The sequence below is a fragment of the Taudactylus pleione genome, unplaced genomic scaffold (genome assembly GCF_031769625.1).
Source record: "Taudactylus pleione unplaced genomic scaffold, aTauple2 ptg000556l, whole genome shotgun sequence".
Lineage (NCBI taxonomy): Eukaryota > Metazoa > Chordata > Amphibia > Anura > Myobatrachidae > Taudactylus > Taudactylus pleione.
This window is the reverse complement of record NW_028284958.1, coordinates 18,594,912-18,620,727: the sequence shown is the minus strand read 5'-3', so window position 1 is coordinate 18,620,727 and position 25,816 is coordinate 18,594,912. Positions and strand designations below refer to the sequence as shown.

General features: G+C 44.1%; 1 protein-coding gene across 1 annotated transcript in view; it reads right to left on the bottom strand.

Annotated features, from left to right (window-relative positions):
- The window catches only part of LRRK1 (leucine rich repeat kinase 1), a 141,196-nt gene that overhangs the window by 77,795 nt on the left and 37,585 nt on the right, over window positions 1-25,816 (bottom strand). The window contains exons 3-5 of the mRNA XM_088452716.1: window positions 23,723-23,886; window positions 14,905-15,076; window positions 11,642-11,821 (exon numbers count right to left, since the gene is read on the bottom strand). Of these exons, the coding sequence (XP_088308842.1) occupies window positions 11,642-11,821; window positions 14,905-15,076; window positions 23,723-23,886 (516 nt within the window). The remainder of the gene's footprint in view (window positions 1-11,641; window positions 11,822-14,904; window positions 15,077-23,722; window positions 23,887-25,816) is intronic.

The window sequence follows — 25,816 nt, the reverse complement described above, 5'->3', positions numbered from 1 at the left end:
TTTATGTAGACATTTTTTCCTATAAAAATCTGTTATTTTCCTCCTAAACTGGAAACAGCTCCGAAAATGTACATTCCTTATTGCTATACTGCACCAATAAGGAATTGATTTTTCTGGGCTATTTATGAAATGTCTTTTGCCGGTACAGTGGCTCCAATGATAGCCCAAACCCAGAGGAAAGTAAATAATAAAGTATACTGCGTAAGTAATCAATTTACTCCCTGGTTTAGATCCTGTTTTGCCTACTGCTCATGAGCGTCCACCTGTCCTTGCATGCCAGTATAAACTACTGAAAATGTCTAATATTGTAGCCTATACGCTAACAATAGGGTATGCAGTCGGGATGCCGACGGTCTAAATCCCGACAGTCGGCATCCCGACTGTCTAATCCTGGCAAGGGTCTAATGACAGGCGTCGAAATTCCGACGCCTGTCATTTGACCTACGCCTGGAGCCCGATGCCCAACATCCCGATCGAAGGTAAGCCGGGCGCAGACAGCCGCAGGGGGGGGGGTTGTTAGGTTAGCGGCTCCCGGGAGGGTGCTTGGGGTTAGGCAGCCCCCCCCGGGAGGGTTAGGGTTAGGCTAGTGGAAGGTGGAGTTAGGGTTAGGCACCCCCGGGGGAGTTTAGGGTTAGGCAGCGGGGAAGGGGGGGTTAGGCACTCCTAAGGGAGGGTTAGGTTAGTTTGTACTCCCCTTAGCTGCTGTTGGGATCTTTGAACCGCCGGCCGCATACCGATCCCAACAATAGCATAAAAAAACACATGAGCGCCGTGTGACTCGGTAGCGCCGAGCGTCTTTTTGTGCAACTTTTTACCTTCAAATGTGTCTTATTCGCATTCACTGATGCGAATAATACGCACAAGCAGCTTCTGCTGATTAAAATTATATGCGGCATGCCTGTGTTCTGTGTGCGACTGCGGGTGTATCTGCATGCAAAACACTACGTTATGCTCTGTTATTTCAGCTGTCTCTGCACTAGCCATACCCATTAATGTGACTACACCAATTTTAGGGATCATTTCTATAAGGGAGGAGACTGCAAGCTTGTCTGAGAGTCTGCCCTCTGAGCAGCTCTGCATCAATTAACAACCTCACCCTCCCAGGAAGGCATCTTGCAGAAAATGGAGATATCATTAGACAATTTGAATTAATTCTATTATTGTACAAATTATTATTTTAAATAGTCAGCCTTTGATCAATATTAATGCCAATTTGATAACGTCCATTAGCCTCCGCATTCACTGATGGATATAAAAATGTTTTATGTTTTCATATCTATTATAAAGAACATTTGAAATAATTTTTATATCATATCCTAGGAACTCATTCAGACCCGGTCGCAAGCGCTGCGTGCTCGCAACCGGGTCGATGTTTTGGTCCTGCGCACGCGCAGAGGCCACACTGCGCGTGCACAAGCCCCAGAGCGAGAGAAACTCTCTCGCTCCGGAGCTCACTACAAAAGGGCCGGCTATCGATGTTGATCGACAGCTCGGCCCGTTTTGTAGGCGGGGCGGGGGGGGTGGCTACACAAAACGGAGGCGTTCCTGACGGAACGCTTGCCGTTTTGTGGGCGGCCGCACTGACATCAGCAGTGATGTCAGTGGGGAGCTTCCTGCTCGATCAGAGCAGGAAGCTCCCTGGGGCTTGCGGTTGCCAAGACCCAACTTTAGGGTCTCGTCACAAGCCCCGATGGTCTTGACCATCGCGACCATCACCCTGGTCGGTCGCTAAGCTGTGGCTGGTAACCCACAGCTTAGCTAGCGACCAGGAGGACACACTAAAAAAAAGAAGGGGCCGCCCTCATTCAGAGAGAGTGATCGCTTCTTGCGACCGCCTCTGAATGAGGGCCCTAGTGTGTTCATCCAATGATCTGAAGCCACTTTAAACTCCTAAGAGTTGTGCAATTTTTGTTATGGTCATTGAGAATTAGAACTAAAACGAATTAAGTTAAACAAGTAAGTGATCTATGGAATAAGAACGGAAATGGCTTAGGGATGCCTGTTTAACACCAGTGATTATTTAAGCTAGTTTCCCAAGATAGCTCTTGCATAGTATGAAATATTGTTTTCCAGGGCAATAAAGCCTTTTACTTGTTCTGTAAAACAAGATCACCTGGGCTCCTAGAATGGAAGTGAAATGTGAGTAAAAAGGCACTTTTATATACTTTAATGGGACGTGTCCAGATGTACATCACTTGCATTGGCGCTACACATAGCATATGTCAGGTGTAATAACTGTGTATACTTTATGTCCCATGACAGAGAAAGCATAGAGACGCGGTGTCACAGTATTAATAGTAAAAGCATTAGTGTACTTGTTTATACTAATATAATAACAACATTGTGTCTGTCTGTTTATTCCAAGTTGCCGCCAGAACTACTGAACCGATATTCATGAAAACCATATCATTGTGTAGTGGAAACTGCTAGAAATAATCTGCACTTTGTTTCATCTTGATCCGTCACATAAAAGCTGAGCAATAACCAAAACAAAATTTATGGACATCATCAGTGCAAGAGACAGGTATGGCACCACAGAGCCGTCCCTAGACTTTTTGGTGCCCTCTGCCAGAGGGAGCATTGACGACCCCCCCCCCATTTTTTTTAAATAGGGACATAAGATAGTGCATCTGAAAAAGGACCATGGCCTCATGGGGAAGGGCCAGGGAAGAGATGGGGAGGCCAGGAGATGCTGGGGATAAAATAAGAGGAGGGTACAACTAAGAATGATAATAAACAGGAAAATTGACAGGCCCAAACATCGCCCCCTGCCCTGCGGTGCCCGGTGCCATGGCACAGGTCGCACCACCTTAGTTACGGTCCTGTGGCACCATGTGCGCGGGCGGTAAAGGGTGGGGGGAAAGGTGCTTTGGGCCCACGTTCACTTGAATAAGATAGGCTACATAGCGGTCTGTGCCCAGGGCATTCAGTGACATAGGTGGGAGTAGTGGGTGAAGGCGCCGCTGCCACCAGTCTGTATACCAGTCAGTCTGTATAGTGCTACTGGTCACGTGGGTCCCCAACAGGGCCCCTATAAAAAGCAATACAACTAGAACATCACAAATAAAACACATGCTGGCAGAAGCTGCAGGCAACAGCTAGTATGCAATAAAATCATGTAATGAAGTGTCATATACGCAAAAGAGAATAGTGTCTAGACATGGTCATTAACAAATCCAAATCACATGTTCCAGATAAAATATAAATTGAATATAAAAGCAAATTAAATACAATCATCTGTTCTTTTCTCCATTGAAAAAAAATACATGAAATTGTCCAAATGGAAAAAATCAATTAAAGTAAAACAAAACAGTTCACAATGACTCTGTATAATATAACGCCAGACCAATGGTCTAAGTTTTATTAGCGGGGGAAATGGGGGGTATTCTGTAATCAGCCTATCACAATCAGATAGTCAGTGCTGCTGATCATTATCATTATTGATAGACCTTCTAAACCTGCCGCTCACGAGTGATAACCCATAGATTTGGGATAAGTAGCTGGTGCTATGGATTAATGTGTTCACAGCAGCCGTGATAAGGACAGAAACCCTATTTAATGCGGATTTCCGTTCGCATCTCAGGAGGAGGTAAAGAGAAACCCGCGTTAAACGGCTGCCGCGGCCTGTAATTGCATAGCCTCAGGCACTGCATCACAGGCAAATAAGCATTCCAAGCTAATTGAATCCATCACTAAGGGTGAATTTAATGAAGAATGATTTGGTCAAATAGTTTTCTGTAAAAACAAGAAAAAAAAAAAAAAAATGGGGGTGGAGGGGGGGGGGGGCGTTACAAACTGCCGCAAATAAGCAGCCCGGTTTTCTTAATATTCTGAATACAAATCTTTAGATGCAGTTTCACAAATCGCCTCTGAACCCGCCAAACACATTGCTTAGCTCGAAACACTCAAAACGTGTTGGAGGCCATTGTGTTTTACCTGTATCCATTATCACTGGAACTGCTGTATTGTACCTTTTGGTCTGGTCCTGGCATTTAAGGAGAGATCGGTGACCACATGCTCCAGTTTGCCATCTGGGAGATTAAGGAGAAAAGTTCGGAATTTCCCATTTCATGCTCACTCTATTGCTCCTATCCCAGGAGCTACCAAGGTACGGTTCCAAATATTGCATGTGTCCACTGAAAAATACTGCTGCTGGTTACATCTGAGTGGTGTATCTATTTTATTGGATTAATGTTGGTGTCAAATGTGTGGCACCTTTTATCCTGTGACAATTGTGTATATTAAATGTTGCTATTTTGGAACATGCTGCACTATTTTTCTTTCTGTTATTTTTTTGGGGATTCATCTATACTGTGATTGCAAGAAAAGTTTTTGAAGAGACCGTAACACAGTAGGTCATCCCTAATCATAAGCTAGATATAACATTATTCCCCACGGAACATTTGGATCAGGTGCATAACAATAGCCCCTGCAGAGGCTTGGGGGTGCGGTAGCTTTGGGGCTGTAGATTCCATGCGGACTAGACGTCCGCATAGAATCTGCTGAAAACGTCTCTCCGAAAATGGCCCCCTTCTTGGAGGAGAGAGATGCTAGAGGTCCTACTGGACCTCTGGCGTCTGTCAAGGCAGCACATAGCGCATAGGTAAGGTATACTTCCCCTTCAGAAATTGTACCTGGAAGTGACGCAAGTGAGGGCAGAAGTGCAGTTTTCTGCCCATAGTGCCCACCAAAAGAAGAGAGTTGTCCCCTCGCGGGCTCGCTACAAGATTATTTTCCCCCTCTATGCCCATGTGGATGGTAGGGAATGACGGTGGACAGTAACTGATGACGTCAGGGTACATCTACGGAAGGGGATCTAGCTGTAACCATAGTGCATAGCGTTACCCGGTAGTGTCGGGAACGCTGGGCTGCCGGGAGAAGATGCAGAAGGTTGCATCTTCTCCCGTGAAACCCCTGACAACGAGCATGAGACCCCTGACAATGACCATGAAAATCTTGGCAACGAGCATGTAACCCAGAGCATAAAACCCCTGAGAACAAGCATAAGATTCCAGACAACAAGTATGAAACCCCTGGCAATGAGCATGAAACCCCTGGCAACGAGCATGAAGCACCTGGCAACGAGCATGAAGCACCTGGCAACGAGCATGAAAGCCCTGGCAATGAGCATGAAAGCCCTGGCAACGAGAATGAAGCACCTGGCAACGAGAATGAAGCACCTGACAATAAGCAGGTAATTTAAAAGTAATTAGAAGCCTTACTGCCGGGCATAAAATGGTGTCAGGGGCAAAAATGTATGTGGCATAATGTGTAATGGGCATTACAGTGTGTGGAATAATGTGTAATGGGCATTACAGTGTGTGGCATATTGAGTAATGGACATTACGGTGTGTGGCATATTGTGTAATGGGCATTACGAACTGTGGCATAATGTGCAAGTGGCATTACGGTGTGTGGTATAATGTGTAAGGGGCATTACTATAAGGAGGAAAGATGACAATGTAAACTGTCTATGGGGTGGGGGTGCATTTTTAACTGTTTTCACTGGGAGCCAAATTGTCTAGAAACGGCCCTGTATTAGTTTTACCAAAATGCCATGGGGGGGGGCACCAGAATCTTTTTTGGCAGGGGGGAGCAAAATTTATAGCTATGCCACTGATTTGGATGTATAAAGGGAAGAACGCTTTGCCGATTTACAAAGGAAAGTACTGTATTCTCAATTGATGAAAGGAGGGTGTCAAGGTGCAGCCTAGGATCGGCCATCAATCACCCCAGCACCGGCTTCCCCTGACTTCTCAAGCGGTTAGACGTCAGGTGCGGCAGCGGGAGACGCGCTGAGGATTCTGCCTTAGGTGCTTTCTGGACTTCCATGTGTGGCTCCATGTCTTGGTTTCCGAGGTTGCAGCCATGTTAGTTTTGTATTACTTTGGTGGAGAATGCGTCTGGAGTCGCACATAGTGTACAAAGTACACACCACTGTGTACAAATTATTCCACCATCTTCCGGTGCCTCTGGATTCGCACACTGTGTACACAGTACACACCATTGAGTACTTCTCCAAAGTACTTCTCTCTGGGCCATAGTGGTGTATTTCTCTCCGTTTCCCACTTGTATTGGGTATCTGACCAAAGGGCCGCGACCTGCTTGTTGGGAGCAGCTAAACCCATATTCATCTTGGAGGGGTCACTGGTGAACACCTTCCGGCAGGTTAGACTCCGCGCCTTTGGTCAGGTCTCACCAACATTCAATACTTGTGGATGAGGAGAACCTACATTCAGGCCCCTCGCCTCCGATTCCTTCTTCAACCCAGGACCCCAGCTTTCAACCCCTTAGTAGGTGATTCCTCAGAGCCAAGCGTGACAGAGAACACCGTCAGCGTCCTCAAAAGTTCTCTCTGTTTGCCATATATTTCTGATTCTGTGTAGTAGGGGGTACTACTTGAGAACGTAAGGGGCAGCCAGCACATACCTCATCTTTTTTATTTTTGGCTATATGCCACAGGACTCACAGGTTTTTGTTCACAGTCCTATAGCGCTGCTTACAAAAATCCACAAGTCCAGGGTGAGATTGCGACATTATGGGGGCGAGTTGCGGTGCTGTTTCCACACCATTACAATGACAACTCATCCCCCTCACTTCTAATTGAACTGACCCCATTCAACCTTTCAAGCTCTTTCTCAAAATCCACCTCTTCACTACACTATCGCATTCTCCACCAAATAATACTACCTCTACATGCAGGGCCGGATTGAGGGCCACATGGGCCTGGAGCTGAAAATGACCAATGGCCTATTATGAGAAGCAGAGTAGGTGTGATCAGTGCTGTGTGGGTGTGGCCAGTGCCATGTGAGTGTGTACACCCCTATACTCTCAGCCCCAATGTCTCCATAAATATGTAAAAGAAAAACAAATGCTTCATTTTGTGTGGTAAATAGAAAATCTAAATGTACTACTAATGATTTATGGCTGATCGTGTGGAGAGCAGACGGTCAGTCAACATCATGTTGTCATGACAATGGGCCTATTTTTATGTGGAGGCCTGGAGCTGTAGCTCCATCCGCCCCATTGTTAATCTGGCCCTGTCTACATGTACCTGCTATAGTTCCACATCCACACAGAGGGCCTGATTCAGAGATGGACACAATGGTGATATTTGCGCAGATCAAGTGATTGTTTGCCAGTGCGCATGCGCATAAGTTGCAATGCGTATGTGCTGCGATTGCTTTGTGATTACGCTCACACAGAGGATTCACATAGTGAATGAGTGACAAATAGTCAGCGTTTGGGAGTGTAACGGGGGGGGGGGGGCAGGAAAATGAAGGGTGTCTGACCATTTGAATACCGCTATTGGAGCATGCATAAATTAGCCCTTGCGATCTTCTACGCAGCAGGAGAGCCCTCTGCATGTCAGGGGAATTACTACAGAGTCTGCGGTTGGTCAGACCTTCCGCAAGGGCAAAATGGCCACTCAATGTGTGTCGATATTATTGATATTTACGCAGGTATGCAACATCGTACGCAGATTAGAAGGCAGCGGTGGGCTCGGTTAGGCTTTGGAACTATTGTCATATTTTCGCAGCTGCGTTGTGCGAAATCGCAGCTGCGATGATAGTAGCGTCCATCTGTGAATCAGGCCCAGGGTACCACTAGCTCCAAGTGTCTCATCATTACCCTCTCTCTCTAGGGTGCAAGTCTCTCTGAAGTAGGACCCTCAAAACTGCTTTCATTAACCTCATATGTTCTTGCTCTGTTTTGAAGTGCGATTTGTATTTTGTATGATTTGTAGTTCTGACAGTCCGTCGCTACAGTTTTATGGTGTCTTACAAATAATCAATGATGACGATAGTTAGGGCTTGTGAAACTACAAGCACCAGCATGCCCTGGAAATCAGTGCCTGCTCAACCAATCATAAGCGGCCAGCATGTAATGTAAGCCTTGCTTGTGTTTGGCAATAGAAATTAATAGAGAAATCGAAGTCAATGTATTTAATGCACTTTCTATAACATGCATAGGGGAAATGATTGTACTGAATGATTACACCATATGTACAAATAAATAATAGATTGCGTTTCAATTTATTTTATGGACATTTGGAAAAGAAAAAACTAGTACCAAATGCAAAATAAGACAAAACGATTTTCCTAATTCTTCCTATTGCTACCATACATTTAAGAATCTTTTATTTTTCAAAATCTCCAACAAGTTTCAGGTACAGTACCTTTAGTACAAGTAGATCTGGGCTGACATGGATCAAGTTGTGAACTAGAATTCAGCATGAATCCATTACTAATGCCTTGGCCTGATTTAGCCCTCTTATGCAGCTACTGTATTTATTGTGTTAAAGTCCCTAAAGAAATTACAGGGGTTTCCCCGTAGAATTGCTTTTACTTCTGCAATTAGCATTCAGATTTACACACGAACGGTGTAGAAAGTGACCAAGGTGAAACAAGCCCTAGCCCAAGTTGGCCCTTCCCAAGGATGAAGAAATGGCGCCCCACATTGTAGCATACCGCCATAATATTAACACTAGAAAGGGGAGATGTTTCAAGCCTTGGAAAGAGATAAAGTAGAAAAGTTGCCCAAAGCAGCCAATCAGCTTGTGTCATTTATCTTGCACAGTCCATGAAATGACAGAAGCTATTTGGCTGCTATGAGCAACCTCCCAGCTTTATCTCTCTCCAAGGCTTGAGACATCTCCCCTTAAACGCTGGGGTACAGAGTTACACTGGACAGGACAACTGTTATAATCACGAATTTTCATTTCACCACCACATCAAAAAGTACTGTACATAATACAATAGGCAATTTTTTCATCTAAGCTTATTTTTAGATATTTACCCTTTTCTGGAATTCCCTGGAAGTAGTACAACAGGACATACAGTATGTCCCTGTCACTGTAGCTCTGGGGAAGGGAATTTATTACATGTTGACATTTTAATTACATACAGTTAAGTCCATATAGATTTAGACACCGACATATATTTTTTGTTATTTTAGCTGTTAACCAAAACTTATAATAAATGTACAGTTAAATAATGAATAAGGATTTAAAGTGCAGAATATCAGTTTTATTTTAAGGGTATTCACATACAAATTGGTGGAGGGGTTTAGGAATTACAGTTGTCTAATATGTAGCCCCCTCTTTTTCAAGGGACCAAATGTAATTGGGCAATGGACACATAAAAATGTATCATGGACAGGTGTGGGCTATTCCTTTGTTAGGTCTTTATCAATCAAGTGAACAAAAGTGTGGAGTTGACTCCAAGAGGGGAATTCAATTAGAGGCGAAAAGCCATATTCGCCTGTTTTTTTTGCGAAAAATTTTCCTAAAAAAAATTCGCCAAATTCAATTCCAGGACAAGTGGAAACAATTCTCCAAAAATGATTCTCCAATCAATAGCTGGTGCAAACGTGGGGAAACAACTCAGACCCCTTGGGACAGCCCCCCAAAGGACAAATCTGCAAAAAACAGAAACAAAAACCTAAGAACACCCCAAAAAAGACATGTCATTTTGGGGGTGAAAATTTAAAAAGTGGGGGCATAAACATTAAAAGTATCGAAATAGACTTCTTGGGGGACCCCAAGTATGGGTCAGGTGTTTTTGGGATTGCAGGTGCATGCAGCAGGTGGATTTTTTATGTTTTTTAAAAGTTCACTTTAGAGACATAAAAATATGCTAGTACCCATTTTCAAGCACCCCAAATTTGACAGGACTACTTATTTTCATCCAAAAATTCAGCTTTATGCCATTCTTCACCACTTTTACCTAGACGCTAATAGCAAGCAATTTACACAACTTAAGTACGCAAAATAGTTTTATTAGGGCTATTAGTATACATCTATATTGATTCCCTATGTTAATATATCTTTTTCTGGGGTACAGACTGATTTCCCCAATTCTTTCAGTACTTTTCGCCTGTTCCGCATTCGCCTATTTCCGTTTTCGCCTGTTTTGCAATTGAATTAGGCGGTCAAAGGAAGTGACAGGGGCCATCCTTAAGCTGGCCACACTCTAGACCAACTTTCATCCAACCAGCCAACTAGTTGATTAGTTGGAATGAAAATCTGGTAATGTCTGGGAGTAAATGAGGATCAGCAATTTGCTCCTAAATGCCAGAAAACAGATGAAAATGATAATCAGACAAGTTTGTTAAATGTTTGATCAAAACAATTTGTTCAAACAACAGTTTTTAGTTAATTTTCCGGTGTTTGGGAGCAAATTGCTGATTGTCATTTGCTTTCATCCCTTACCAGATTTTCATTCCAACCAATAAACAAGTTGGCTGGTTGGATGTAAGTTGGTCTAGTGTGTGGCCAGCTTTAGGCTGCAGAAACAAAAAAATCCATCAGAGAGATAGTGGGAACCTTAGGAGTGGCCAAATCAATAGTTTGGTATATTCTGAGAAAGAAATTGCACTGGTGAGATCGGCAAGACAAAAAGGCCTGGGCCTCCACGGAAGAAAACTGTGGTGGATGATCGCAGGATCCTTTCCATGGTAAAGACAAACCACTTTACAGCATCCAGCCAAGTGAAGAACACTATCCAGGAGGTATTTATATAATTATCCACATCTACCATAAAGAGAGACTTCACAAGAGCAAATACACAGGGTTCACCACAAGGTGCAAACCATTAATAAGCTTCAAGAATATAAAGGCCAGATTACCCATTGCCAAAAAACAACTAAAAAAAAGCCAGCCCAGTTCTGGATCAGCATTCTTTGGACAGATGAAACTAAAATGAACATTCACCAGAATGAGATGATATAAAAATGTATGGAGAAGATTTGGAATGGCTCATGATCCGATGCATACCACGTCATCTTAAAACACGGTGGAGGTTGGTAAGGGCATACATGGCTCCCAATTACACTGGGACACTTGTGTTTATTGATGTGACAGACGACAAACATCTGGATGAATTCTGAAGTGTATAGGGATATACTGCCTGTCTAGATTCTTCCAAATTCAGCAATGTTGATTGGACGGCACGTCCGAGTACAGATGCAAAATTACCCAAAAACATACTTCAAAAGCAACCTAAGAGTTTTTCATGCAAAGAAGTTGAATATTCTGCAGTAGCCGAGTCAATCACCTGATCTGAACCCAATGGAGCATGCATGTCACTTGCTGAAGACAAAACTAAAGGCAGAAAGACCAGCGGCCAAACAGCAATTGAAGACAGCTGCAGTACAGGCCTGGCAAAGCATAACAAGGGAGGAAACCCAGCATTTGGTGATGTCCATTGGTTCCAGACTTAAGACAGTCACTGTCTTCAAAGGATTCTCGACAAAGTATTACAAATGAATATTTTATTTAGGATTATGTTGATTTGTCCAATGACATTTGATCCCCTGAAAATAGGGGACGGTGTATAAAAATGGTTGCAATTCCTAAACGTTTCTTATGATATTTTTGTTCAACCCCTTGGATTAAAGCTGAAAGTCTACACTTTCATTGCATTTCCATTGTTTCATTTCGTGGTGGTGTACAAAGCAACAGTTATAACAATTGTGTCAGTGTCAAAATATATATGGACCAAAGTGTAATTATATAAGTATAAAGTCTGCTAAAAGATAGCAATCCTTAGCCAATTGATTCTCCATGCCTGCATAATATATGAAAATATTGACATTCAGCGCGTTGGTATACATAGTATATGAAGTTTTAGTACAGTACCTGCCATAATGGTGGCATACAGAGGAAGCTTGCAGAGGGCAGGGAACTCATTACTTCTCATTGCATAGCTATCAGGGTCAGCATGATACGTTAATACCAAGAGCTTCACTAGGCTCAAGTGACCCTTCTCACAACAGGTGACCAGCAGCCAGTTCAGGAGAGACTTGTGGCTAGACACATCTGTAAAGTCAAAAGTGGCATACAGTAAGTTGTAGAATACAGTCATCATCTTACAAGATGCAAAATACATTTATAAATATCTGTAACTGATCACCATAGGCTGACTACAGCACGCATTGGGCTCAATCAAATTGCAACAGTGTGTAAACACAAGCAACACTACTGGAACTCATCCCTCTATCTTGCCCCAGATTTGTGGAATTGTGTGTACAGGCTTATGGGGCTACCAACAAAAATCCACCAATCTGGCATTACCGTAAGTGTGGAATATAGCGTAACAGACTTGCACCAGCAAGTAAATCATGAGTATCTGGATTGAGTCCATTGTATTATTTGCTGTCAGGCTTGTGTCAGGAACAGCTATCTTAAACCATACTTTTGGCGGGATGGATCAAGCATCGCATTTTGGATGCGATGCATCCTGCCAATCATTGTATGCATACCGGTGTTTATGAACGCCGTATTGCATGATGATTTAAGCGAAGGACATCTCTTCCGATAAGAGGGATCCTATTGGACCCTGGGAGGGATCCTATTGGAGCTTAGTGCATGCGAGAAATGTGACCAAACCTTTGAAAACTGCATTTTCGGAGGTATGACCGCATTTTTCAGCATAGTGCATCCCACCCTTTATATTAGATGAATTCTACCGACAATATGGGTCTCATGTAGAGTTAGGAGTCAGCTAGGTGGTGGTGTTTTGCTAATTGGCAAAAACATGTTGTGCTGCAGAAGGGGCAAATTTAAAGTTGCGGACAGATTTAGTTGGGAAGGGGGCGTGTCCTCATCTCTATATCACAGGCAATGGTAGCTCCATAGGTGAGGCTGCAACACAGTCCAAAATTCAAATAGGGGAGCCACACCAACTGCCACCTCAAACACTGCCAAACATCACTGGCAGTTGGTGTGGCTCTCCTATTGAATTTTGGACTGTGTTGCACCCTCACCTATGGAGCTGCCACTGTCACATTGCATAAACAGAGCTTAATGTATAACACATTGTCATTTGCACCCTCTTGCATTGCCGCATAGTGTATCCAGGTCAAAAAAACTTTCACTCTTTAGTTGACTTTGGGGGAGATATATCAAGCCTTCTAAAGAGGACAAGTACAGAAGTTGCTCACAGCGACCATGCCATTTGTCTAGTAGTACACTCTATAAAATGATAGCTGCAAGCTGATTGGTTGCTATGGGAACTTCTCCACCATCCCGCTTTAGAATGTTTGATAAATCGTTCCCTTTGCCGCTAAATGTAAGTATGGATCTATAAGTGCACTTGTAGTAAATGTCCCTTCCCTTACACTTTTTCTAGTTATTAACTTGTCTATTATAGTTCTCTAGTCTTTTTTTGGGGTAGGAGCCCCTGGAAAGCTGTTTCTATAATCCCTCACTTCTCCTATTCTCTCCACTCTGCATTTATATTATTTTGTTAATAGCTATACAACGTAGCCTTGTACAATTGTTTTGTTAACCATGTACTGTGCTATCGTCATCTTGCGCCACAAGATAAATTTAAACAAAAAATAATGTTATATCTGGGTTAATATTGCTCCCAATATTGCTACTCTCTTAAGTTAGTGTGAGGACCAGTCTATTAGCAGAAGCTAAGACTTCTGCTTTTATTACAAGACAAAGCTTAGATAAGGTAATTTTGTCTGCTGTCTGTGTGCTCACAGTATACGGATTTGTAACTTCTCTTAGTTGTGCCTTTCGCTTATTATAAATTGATTAAGCAACTTAATTTTGCCTACAATGCAAAACTCTATCCACAATGCAAAGCAGAGCCATCTTAAACAGAGCATCCAATTTGTGGGTTGGTCTACTTAGCAGCTTATCAAAATTTTTAGGGACCAATGACATCACTGAGACAACTGTAGTCTGACTAAGAGTCATGGTGTTCTGGTTCCCAGAGGATGGATATGCTACAATTTCATGAACATTAGTTAGGCCCACAAAATGAATGTATCCATTGAAGGTCGCTAACAATGTATACTGAAGGCGCAACACAAACCCATGTGCCCCGATTGGCTGCCAAGTGCATGCCAACATGCGCATGTAGTAAATTACTGTTAGACAAGTTGCCTACAACCAAGGAATAACATTGTCACCCATATATCAATGTGATGAGCACATACTGTACACATTTTCTTTTTTAAATATACTGAATATATGTGAATATAGCTGTAGCTTGTTCTATAAATGGTCCCATATTAGCAGATATTCTCTTTACTAATTATCTAAATTTACTAGAGACTATCGTCCAATCCTACCTAACGCAAAGGTACATAGTGACACATACTACAGTGTCTCAGAGAATACTTAGAACCCAGAAATAGTAACAAGACTGGGTTATTTCTAGCTTTTCCTTCCTGAACATCTGCCGTTTTTAAAAAGTGAACATCGTTAATTTTTGTTAATTCTTATCCCCCAATTAATAATATCATTATTTGCAAATTACTATTATTAGTATGTGACAATAAATATTAATAGATTAATAGTTATCTAGCCGGAAGCTCGCTTGTCTCAGACATGCCCCTTCCTATGCACTAGAATACAAAAGATTATACTTTTTAAAAACACAATCATTTTTCGAACCACTTAAGGAAGCAGAAAAATGGGTAGATTTGGGACTTATTCACACATATGTGCTGGACAAGTGGGTAAAATACATGAACATAACGTGTGCTTTAGGCAAATTGTATGTGGTATTTTTTTTACAGGTGTCTATGTGCCAAGGTACAATCTATTGTACTGGGAGCAATCGCTGACACATGGAAATAAGGTCATGCCACGTTCTAAAATGTAATACACAACATTTCAGAAGAAACCACTGAAACTAATTTTAATGCACGTTTGAGACTTAGTGGCTGACTAGAGCAAACACAGAAAATAAGTGTGAGCAAGCCCTTATGTACTGTGTTATTATACAGAAGACAGCAGACAAACAGCGGTCATCAATTGGGGGTATGAATTTCCTATCACACTCATTATTTTTAAACTATTGTTGAAGACGGAGAAAAGTAATTTCATATAAAGATATAATTTTATCCTCCAATAAGGTATTTTGAAAAATTATTTTTTACCTTGTATGGAATCGAGTAATAATGTAACAGTCTCTCCGTGCCCACACTGAGCAGCCACAACAGCTGGATTGTCGTCGCTGGGTTCGGTTGGTAAAATCACTTGAGCCTCTTGCAGCAGATAACGTACAGAGGGCACGTCCCCATAAGCAGCTGTGATTTGCAGGAGCTGATACTGCGCACACAGAGACATAATATCACTATTGGCAGTAATCTGCATGTCAAGATGCTAGAACAATATCAGTTATGTAGCCGATCATGCTGCACGGTCAGTGTAAGTACTACTAGTCACATCACACCTGCTGCCTGCTCAAACATCATATACAGTATACAGGCAGTGACATATATACATTTCTGCAGAAGGTTCAATTGTTCGTAGAGAGACACTTACAGACACATACTGTACAAAAAAGTGTACTTCTTGGAAACCAATCTGTGCAGGAGAAAGTGAAAGCACCAATCATGGGTGCTGGACAACATAACGAACCTGGAATGTAGGAAAAGAGTTGAATACCCTCTACTAAAGAATGCATCTAACACACTTTCACCTAGGGTTCCAGTAACAAAAATGAGATTGTGGTTCTTACCTGATAAATCCTTCTTGGATTCCATGGAGGATACTGGAGAATACTAGAATATAGCTTATCACAGCACTGAGGTCGTGGGTACGATACCCACTACCGCCCTAACTGTGTGGAGTTGGTATACTCTCCCTGTGCTTGTGTGGGTTTCCTGCAGGTGCTCCAGATATGTCTGCGCTATATAAATAACTGGTAATAAATAAATAAAAATAGCTGGTGCTGGAGGGGTCTAGGCACTAAGGGGTAAATTTACTAAGCTCCATATTTGTAAAAATGGCAAAAATCCTCCCGTGAATGCAAAAATCTGACAAATACAGGAAACCAAGAATCGTGATTATAATCAAGGGTGTAATTGAAGTTTGAAATATAACCCCTCCTGAGCAGCGTGTCTTGCAGAAACATACACAGATCATTGTGATGCGTGTATGTTTCTGCCTGTGATTAATAAAATAAAGGGTTCATTTATTTGAATTTTTTTAAAATTACGAGCGATTCCTCCCAAAAGCATAACCAGCCCCGGGCTTCAGGAGCCGGTCCTGGTTCTAAAAATATGGGTGACAAAACGTGTAGGGGTCCTCTGTATTTTATGAACCAGCACTGGGCTCTGTAAGCCAGTCCTGGTTTTAATAGTACGGGGAAAATGGCATAGGGGTTCCCATATTTTTAAAACCAGAACCAGTCTCAAACTAGCAAGCGTGTAAAGCCACAGCCAGGGGACCTTTGCTAAAGCATTAACACACCAAACTAGGCAGCCCAGGTGAGGTGGGGCCTCTCCTGAGCACCCCAGGACTGGGCTGAAGCCCGGGGCTCTTCCCTGCACCCCTGGCCGGAGGGTACAGGGGTAATCGTGTTAAAAATAGATGTATACTATTGTTTATTACAGTGGGACTACAGGTGCCAGCGTGCCTGCCACATGTTTCCAGTCCCCCAGGTTCCAATTAGTGACGTCAAAAGTCTAGGTGAGGCGCTGTGTCCAGTGTCGTAGTATTAACAGAGGCACTCTGGTGGGTTTTCAGATCCAATATCCCATGGAAGCTAAAGAGCGCTGCACTTACATGCTGGATATGCATCTGGTGCCATTGAATGAGGTTGAGATTTGAGCCAGTGTGACTTGTGTGTTACCAGATGTTACCACAGATGTTTCTGGGCAGATGCCGCTGGTCACGATCATTAAGTACCCATGGTCAGCCACTGCGCTGTCGATGGTGGGTGGAAAATCCTGCAGCAGGGCCGATGGGCGATGTCGCTAGCGACCCGCAGGAATGCGCATATCATGGGTACACACTAGACTATATACCCGATATGTTGCTCTGATCCGCAGGATTGGACAACATATCATCTAGTGTGTACCCAGCATAAGGGAGCGTGCCAAGGGGAGAGGGAAAGAGAGAACAGGAATAAGGTGGCTACTTTTTGATAAAACTCGTTGCGTATGTTAATCAGCTCCTAGCGGTCATCTGTTTGAAAAATGATAGTTGGGAGCCGATTGGCTAGAGCACCATTTACCATACGTATCGAGCTGCAATACTCTTTGTGTATGATAAAACTCGTTGATAAATAGGCCTTCGAGCCGACCAGGGATGCCCACCATTTACTAAAAACTGTCTGTCACCTGGCCTCCCCCTTCTGGTGGTCTCCTTCACCGAGGGAGGACTCGCCACATCTGCGGGGAGCCCCAAGCCTGTAGCCCCCGCTCCGAACTGCGGCTGCAGCTCCCTGTTTTCCCTGCAGGCTCTGCAGCCCGTCCAGTAAAAGAAAAGAGAATAATAAAATGTAACTTTAAAAGAGGAAAGAAAATTAATCTGAGAAAATAACATGCACCTTTGGGCACTAAGAATAAACTGGCTACCACCTGGGCAGGGGGTGTGGCATAGGGGGAGGAGGAACCTGTGCTATCAGTACTTATCTATTAGTACCCAGACTCCTCGAGTGTCCCCCATGGGGGAAAGAGAAAATGATTATATTACTAATTCCAGAATATATATAATGTTTACAAATGTTGGAACATTTTACTAACATAGCATACATTACTAATAACCAAGTGTTATGTATCCTGTACTGATCTGCACTGTTGTGTTTCATTTATATACAGTGTCCTAAATCAGAGATCAGATTATTTGCCCTTTGGGCAAAGCATTATTTTTCACTGCACCACCCACAAAAACTGACAGCTATATAATGACCAAGTTTAGTGCAATTCAGAGTAAATTCATCATTTGTAGCCCTCTACAATTTTATCTGGCCGGTCAGACCAGACCTAGTTTGCCTGGTCATTGACCCCCCCACTAAACAGAATGCAGGCAATTTCATGGAGAAAAAAAAACAAACAACCTGATTGGTGCACTTGTATCTGTGCTTGCGTGGGTTAGTAAATGAAATAAAGCACCAAAGCACCATCTAACAAATGGAAAAAACAGGATTTTGGTACTTACCGATAAATCCCTTTCTCCGATTCCACAGGGGACACTGGAGTTCAAGACAGTGGGGTATAGACGGTGGTAGAGTAGAGCCTGGCACTTTAAATAATCTAGAAGTGTGACTGGCTCCTCCCCCTCTATGCCCCATCAGCCCCAGTTTAAGAACTGAGCCCGAGAGGAGACGGAGGACAACAGGAAAACGAGGAGAAGGAGAAGACCACAGAACGGAACAATACCGACTGAAGGAGAACAGAGGAAACCAATGCAGGGAACACATGCAGCCACACAACAATATAAAGACCCACAACAGGCAGGTACGCCGCGCCGGGCGGGCGTCCAGTGTCCCCTGTGGAATCGGAGAAAGGGATTTATCGGTAAGTACCAAAATCCTGTTTTCTCCTTCATCCACTAGGGGACACTGGAGTTCAAGACAGTGGGGACGTCCCAAAGCCAACCTCCCGGGTGGGAAGCGCGGAGAACATGCCGACCCTTCAGGCAACCGAACAGGGACCGCATAGAACCGGAGGTTCAACGGAAGGCAAGAGCTGAGAATCAAGTGTCGTGAGCCAGGAGACAACCAGAACTCCGTGCGGAACAGACACAGAATACCACAACGTACAGTAATCGAATGGAATAAGCGGCTAGCGAGAAAACACCCTCAGATGAGAAGCATCAGAACACTGTAAACTCAGCTGAAAACAGACCAAGCCAGACTGTTGGGAGCAGAGAACTCCTACCCGAATCCATAGGAGAAGGGCAGTAACCCGAGAAGAAACCTCGAGGAAACCGTACCAGATTCGGAAACAGGAAGCTGCCACATTTTGCAGATAGCAGAATACCAGCACTGCTGGACATAACTCATATAGATAGAAGTATAACGATACCAATCTACAAAAACAGAGAGTCCACAGACTCCTCACAAAAAGTATAAGGTAAAAGTCAAGGCCGCACAGTCGCCCTGAACCCTTCCGAAAGTCCAACTACTACAAAGTTGTGAACCAGCGGAAGGATGAGACCATAGAAATCTCCAACGAGTGGAGATCACCCTGGGCATGAGGCCGAGGCGGCTTCGAGAAGATTGAGATTACAATACCTTCCAGAGGGTCAGACCGCAGTACAACCCCTTCTGAGAACAGGAATAAACCAGCAACTGAAACCCTGACGCTAAAGAGAAAACAACGGACAACTTCCAACATGATGGAAGTGCATAGGTAGTAGTAACTGCTGGCCTGAACATAGCATGAAAACAACCAGGAAGATACCAGTCAGGTACCTGTCAGTATGATAAAAATATCAACAGCTACTGAACAGGAAACCCACCAGGCCCCCTGAGTGGAACATAGTGACTGTCACACTTCTATGTAAAGATGTGCAGTAGCCCAGAGATGTGCTTTGGTCCATAACGCCAACAGATTCTAGTAGAATTGGTTCTCAATGTTGTAACTATGCACCCACACTCCAGGAAAATTCTAAAGTGTAGAGCCAACTGATTAAAAGAGCGGATGGCTGCTAGGAGGCAGTAAGGGAGAAGAACTCTATGTATGTCAGTTTACATGAAATAGGAGCCTCTACCGAGGCATTAGTGGGTAAGCTCTCACCTGTGAGCGACCAGAAGCCCTCTGGCCCGAAATGTAGAATGTCACTGACCTGTTGTATCGCAAAGCAACCCGCCACATTAGGAATAGAGAGTAGCTTCAGTGGGCTAAGACCAATGCCCTACAGCACGTACTTCAGTCTGGAGATGTGCAGTAGAAAATACTGTGGAAACTAGCAGAATGTTAGTGGAGACAAGAAGGTCGTAAAACAGGACTCTATACCTGAGCCTGTTCCATTAGAGACGTGTATCTGAAGATTATACTTATACCCCAAAAACGGTCTGCTAGTTTAAGTATCCTTACATAAATATTTACAATGTGTATTATGCCCACCAATCTAATATAACCCAGGTCTGTCCCTGCCTAAATCGGTAGGTGGCCCTAGGCCTTCAAGATATGAATTGTACCTAAGGGCCCTTTAGACTCATTCTATTGAGATATACGACAATAATATGGAGTATCGGAATCGATACTGAGAAGGGTACCTGTACTTAGACATAGAACTCGTTAGTTATCCCAAGCAAAGAAGGGAGATAGCAGTAGTGATAACCCCAGTAGGGTTAAACAGAAAACAGGTTTTTGTTTCCCAATTATTAGGAAATATACATACAAGGAATGAGCGTCTTACCAGTTTGCTACCAAGTGCATCACTGTAATGATAATAGGTCCCCCGAAACGGGGCGCCATAGATATAGACTAACATGAACCGAGCTATATAAGTATATATCCTTATATACATGTGACATGGCTAGGGTCCATACTAGAAGCAATGCCTTAGGGAATTGTGACTATCACTATGTAAGCTGCAGCACATGACTTTAGATTATAGAGCCACCATATAATATGTATGGATATAGCCTACAGCTTCTGGTAATCCCTGGCGGCTTCCCATGCGTGGTATTATAGGTAACCTAATGCTTGTAGAAGTATAGGCCTCCTACACATATACATGTATATACACACAACCCAATCCCCCGGGAGAGATCGTGTTAAGCGGAGTTATTGTACCATCTACCGCATCAGGAGTCCAGCCTCCAATCGCAGCCTTCTATCAATATGCAAGGTATCAGACATAAAACTGATAACAACAGATCCTACCCCTGCTCTTATGGTAAGGATAAGAAGCGATATCCACATATGCATATGCATACCTACATACAAATTTAGTAGGTGACAATAATATTGTAAAATTAGAACATGAGCAAAAATTAAAGCCATGGAAGGAACTGAGCCCAAGGACAAAATTCACTCCAGCATGTATATGTTCTACTGCAGGGCTAGTATAAAATACAATATACATATTACATATATATATATATACACACACACATATACATACCATACACGTGGCTTACCCCCACGCAGGGGAACTGCTCATGTACCGCGTGTGGCCGTCACTCTGCTACTGCGCAGGGGCAGGGTATGTTAGCTGCGTGCTGTCCCAGACTGGTTTCAATCCTGGGACCCTTCTGTTACAGGTGTACTCGCCTTAGCAGGTGAGCCATTTTAGCGCCAGATTAACCCATTTTTCGAAGTGGGAATCAAAAAGACCACCTCAGTGCTGTGAGGCAGCAATGCCACGTTACTAACCTCTTCCTGTATGTGCTGCCGAAGGGAACACATGAGAAATAAATAGATGCACATATGCATACCTTCTAAAGTAAGCACAGAAAACTGGTGAAAGGTTTTAAGACCAGCCTATAATGTAGTATATGTAGTAATGTAGTATATGTGCTGCCACATATATGCATGGGAAGATACTGCCCCTCTTTAAGGCGAGCCCATGTGAGGCATAAGCCTGGGGATGGGACGCCAAAATGTGCTAACCCTGGGTGAAGGGTATGCTATAACCATAAGTTCTGGCAGCAGCACCAGAACAGTAGAGCTAGTACACCATGAGGCTATGATACTTCACAAGCTAAGATACCAAGCCATTAGATTAAGCTAGGCGCCCTTTGTTATAGAACGAAGGGAAGCCTGCCAAGCGGCGCTGCATTGGCGGGACTGTCTCGTCAATCCCTCGCTTCTAGCTGTGATGCATCGACTGAACTGGCCTCTTTCAGAACCGCCTAACGTGGTGTTATGGTGCAAAAGGGAATTGGGCTAGTTCCCATACAGCTAGCAACCAGCTATGCACTGTAGCTAGCACTAAACTCCTGTCATACAAGGACAGGGCCTCCCCTACCCTTTGCGCTGAAGCACTCCCAGTGTGGAAGGCGTAAGAGACCCACGCTAAAGCACTCCCTGCTGCAGGTAGTGCACTGAGCTATCATGCTTGTGTGCAGTAGTAACTACAGTCCTTAAAAGGGAAACAGGGGGCGCTGTTTGTACATGAATACCGCGCTGTACGTGTGCAAACTGCTACACTCCAGTTAGCACAGCGCTGCTAGCCCCCTTAATAGTATAAAGCGGTGATGCTGTCCTGCTGTGACAGGAGTGTGAAGGTCATACAGCACTGCATCGGGGAGCCGCATTGTGCTGGTATAACGTAAGGCTATTAGCCCTATGTTATAGCTAACAGGGAAGCCTGCTCAGCCCAGCCAGGAGCTGCGGGACGCGGCATCTCCTCTTGAGATCTAGATGAGGAGCGTTGCTAATTTTTTAAAACCAGCCTAAGCAAAGACAGTGCTGCCTGCACCGGGAGAACATACAAACTCCACACAGCAAGAGCCGTGGAGAGATCCGAGCCCTGCGCTGATACTTATTTGTAGCCAGCCCTATACTCCTATCTCTACTTTTGTGCTAGCAGCACTCCCAGCGTGGGAGAAGGAGGGAGTCGCGTAGGATACCCACGCTAATTAACCCTGTTGCAGGAGTTAGGAGGCAGCCGCGCTCTTCCGGCGCTGGTCTGCACTGCACCTTTAACCAGCGGCAGGCAGTGGTACAGATGGCGCGGCTATTATGCATGACGCGCCCTTCCCTAAAATCCCGGCTATCAGTGTGTGCGCGCGCGCGTGCACTGTTATGCTCGCCTCTGCCCACTTACTAGGAAAGAGTGGGCTGGGCGTAATGTAGGGAACACAACCTTCCTCCCGGCCCTGCAGAACGGGGTGCGGGACCAGCAGATACATTTATAAGGCTGGGCCGCCAATAAGGGAAGCCTCTTTACGCGGGTACTCCTTACCAAGGATCGCGCTGCTTGTCAGCGCTGCAACTGCCTCTGTAGAGGGACGCGTCTGGCCTCCTGAAGCCGGCCATTACACCAGATGGCAGGACCTCGCCTGTGCTGCACTATTTAGTGAGCAGCGGTGCGGCGTCTGTCTTACTCACACCTGGCTGCCCCGCTGGTTGGGCTGCCCCGCAATTAGGGCCGCGAAGGGGGGCGTGGCTTTTCCCCGAGTGCGGCCGCCATTTTAATAATGGGGGGGCTGCTGCTGCCCGCTCTAGACGCGGCAGGATGCCCTCCCAGGTACCTCTGAGGTCCCTTCCCGGGGGGACTAATGCAGAGTATGTCAGCGCAGCAGCGCTAACGGACCGGCAGACCGCGCTGCTCTCAGATGAGGGCTTAGAGCACGAGCCCGACTCCATCCCCTCGTTAATAGGAGGGGGATGGCTAGGAATAAGTCAGTCAGCAGCTCCGACACTACCACTTTCACTGGCAGGGGGAAGGAGCAGTGTGTGACAGCCATGCAGTGTGCGCTGTCCCTGAGCCCAGCGTTTTGGCCCACCACTCCAGCTAGTCAGGAGTAGTGGGATATACTTACGGACTGCTGCGGCCGGGTTGCTGGGCTGGGGGCCAAATGAGGAAACCCGGACACGAACCGGTTTCAGTTGTGGCGGGTCCTCATGGAGTCCGATGACTCTGTTTAAAGTCCCCCCTCAGGGTCACCGGACACAGACTGCAGTAGCCGTGTGGTGCCCTCCCGGCGGCTCCCACGTAGCAGGCAGACTGCCACAGTAAGCAGCCTGCCTGTCCTCATTGCTTGTATAAAAGCTTAAAATATGATTATATGAGAAAGGCTGGAGACAGCCTGATGTGCGACCGGCTCTCTCGGGCACATTCTAAAAACTGGGGCTGATGGGGCATAGAGGGGGAGGAGCCAGTCACACTTCTAGATTATTTAAAGTGCCAGGCTCTACTCTACCACCGTCTATACCCCACTGTCTTGAACTCCAGTGTCCCCTAGTGGATGAAGGAGAAAAACTCTTAATTGATGCTGAGTTTGCAGATACCAACATACAGTAAACTACGTAAGCAGTAGGGAAGAGCTCATTCAGGCCACCGTACCTTTTCGTGCCTTGGAAGATTTTCCTCACAGGCGGCCTTCACCAGATAATGTGCTCGGTCTCTACCTTCCTCACAGTATGCGGCCTGGATCTCTGCTGTCACTGGGTTTTGATTCAGCACAAGTTCCCCGGGCATGGCCTGCTTGTTTCCCATACCTGTGGATCCTAAGAAGGACATAGGAGGAACATATGTCACAGTTTAATCACAAATAGAATGAATATCGCATTAGTAACCATTATATAGATTTAGACACCAGATACACTGTAATCGTAATGAAAACAACCACTGGACACCTGTCACTTATCTCTAATAGCTAGTCCATAGGTGTATTGAGAACTTTGTGGGCCTCATAACAAAATTATGAAGGGCCCCCTTCAAAACACACACACACACACACACACAACAGAAAGGGGGGGGGTGTAGCATGAATGACACCAAATGCGGATGTACTGGGGACTGCAAAATACAGCATAACTGCTCTATATGTTTATACACCTATCCCTTGCCTCCCACAACATGCTTCGCTGACTATAAACTGATCCTGAAGGGACGAGGTACCCAAGGCACATGACCCAAATGTCCCCTTTCATAATTCTCCTCGGGAGGGTTATCTCAAGTGAGCTGGGTGCAAGGAAGGTGGGCCCACTAACCCTCTGGGCCTCAAAGCAATGGCACCCCCTGCACCCACTAGAATTACGGCTCTGGGCACAGGTGTTTACACTAGGTCTAGTAATCTGCACCCAGTAAAGACCTGCATTATAATCACAGGGCATTTTTACTTGTATAGCCGAACAGCAATATATTTGTGATGAACAAGCTATAAATGTTTGTGTGTACGTGTAATTTCTGCAAGTTTCTATGTTTGTTGCTGCTGCTGATTCAGGGGATCCCATTGTATTTTATTATTTTAGTTTTTTTTGGACAGGGGGGTGGGGCGGGGAAAGAGGTTAAAGCATTATCTCACGTGGATCTGTCCAGTTCTTAGTATGGATAATGTGAGGTAGATTTTACTGTATTTCTTGTGTTTGGGATATATGTCACACCAAAAGGCTCACAGTTCCTTTTTTTTTTTTTTTTACAAGTCATTTACTTACTCTTTCTTCAGAAACCTTTGTGATCCATACATACATTAGTTGAGTTGTCATTGTAACTACTTACAAATATCTAAAAATCATAGAAATCATGCAGCTAGAAATAAGGATTTACAGTTACAAAAATGCCCTTCCTGTCAGGAAATACACGTTATGCCCTATTCCAAACTGCAGCTGCCACAAAGCATTTCAAATATACAAAATATTACATTTAAAAAAAATTGTGAAGGGTTGTTTCACATAAAGGCTCATCCTTATTTTTAATCTAAAAAGGTTTATGGACAAAAGAAAAACAGGCTTTCCTAGACTTTGAAGAGTACAAGAATTTTACCTCGCGAAAACAAGGCCATTGCTAAAACACCAAAAACAACCAAACAAGCGGGTTTCTCTAGCTCACTTGCTTTCATAATGCATATAGAGTCTGACTACAGCTGCTGGTTAATTATTCAGCAAATTTCAAGTCACAGAGACATTTGAGAGGGCTCCTGAGGTTTAGCCCATTAGGATTACAGCTTCTGAGCCTCTTCTCCCCTTTTTGAAGGGCAAACACAATCTTAACTCTTTTTCGCACCGGCACAAAGGCCAATCGCGATGTCTGTTACAAATAATGTCCTGATCTGCAATTTCTAATATGTTTATGCAAAGATACATACTTATTATTAATACTTCTACTGCTAACAATGTTAGTATTAATACTATTACTATTATTAATACTAGTACTAACAAAAATTAATAGTAAATATATTATTATCAATTATTATTATTATTATTATTATTATTATTATTATGAGTGCAATTTGCAGCAACCATCTTGAAATGATCAAGTAGCACTTTCACAATTTAAAAAGTATGTCTGTCTAAACAAGTTCTGCAGTTCCTGGCTTTCTTTATCCATTTTTATTATAAGGCCATACATATTTTCACTTATACAGTTCTATTAATAGAGTCATGCCTATGTCTATCCACAATGTTATCTACCCCTTCTCTATATGGCAGGCCATTT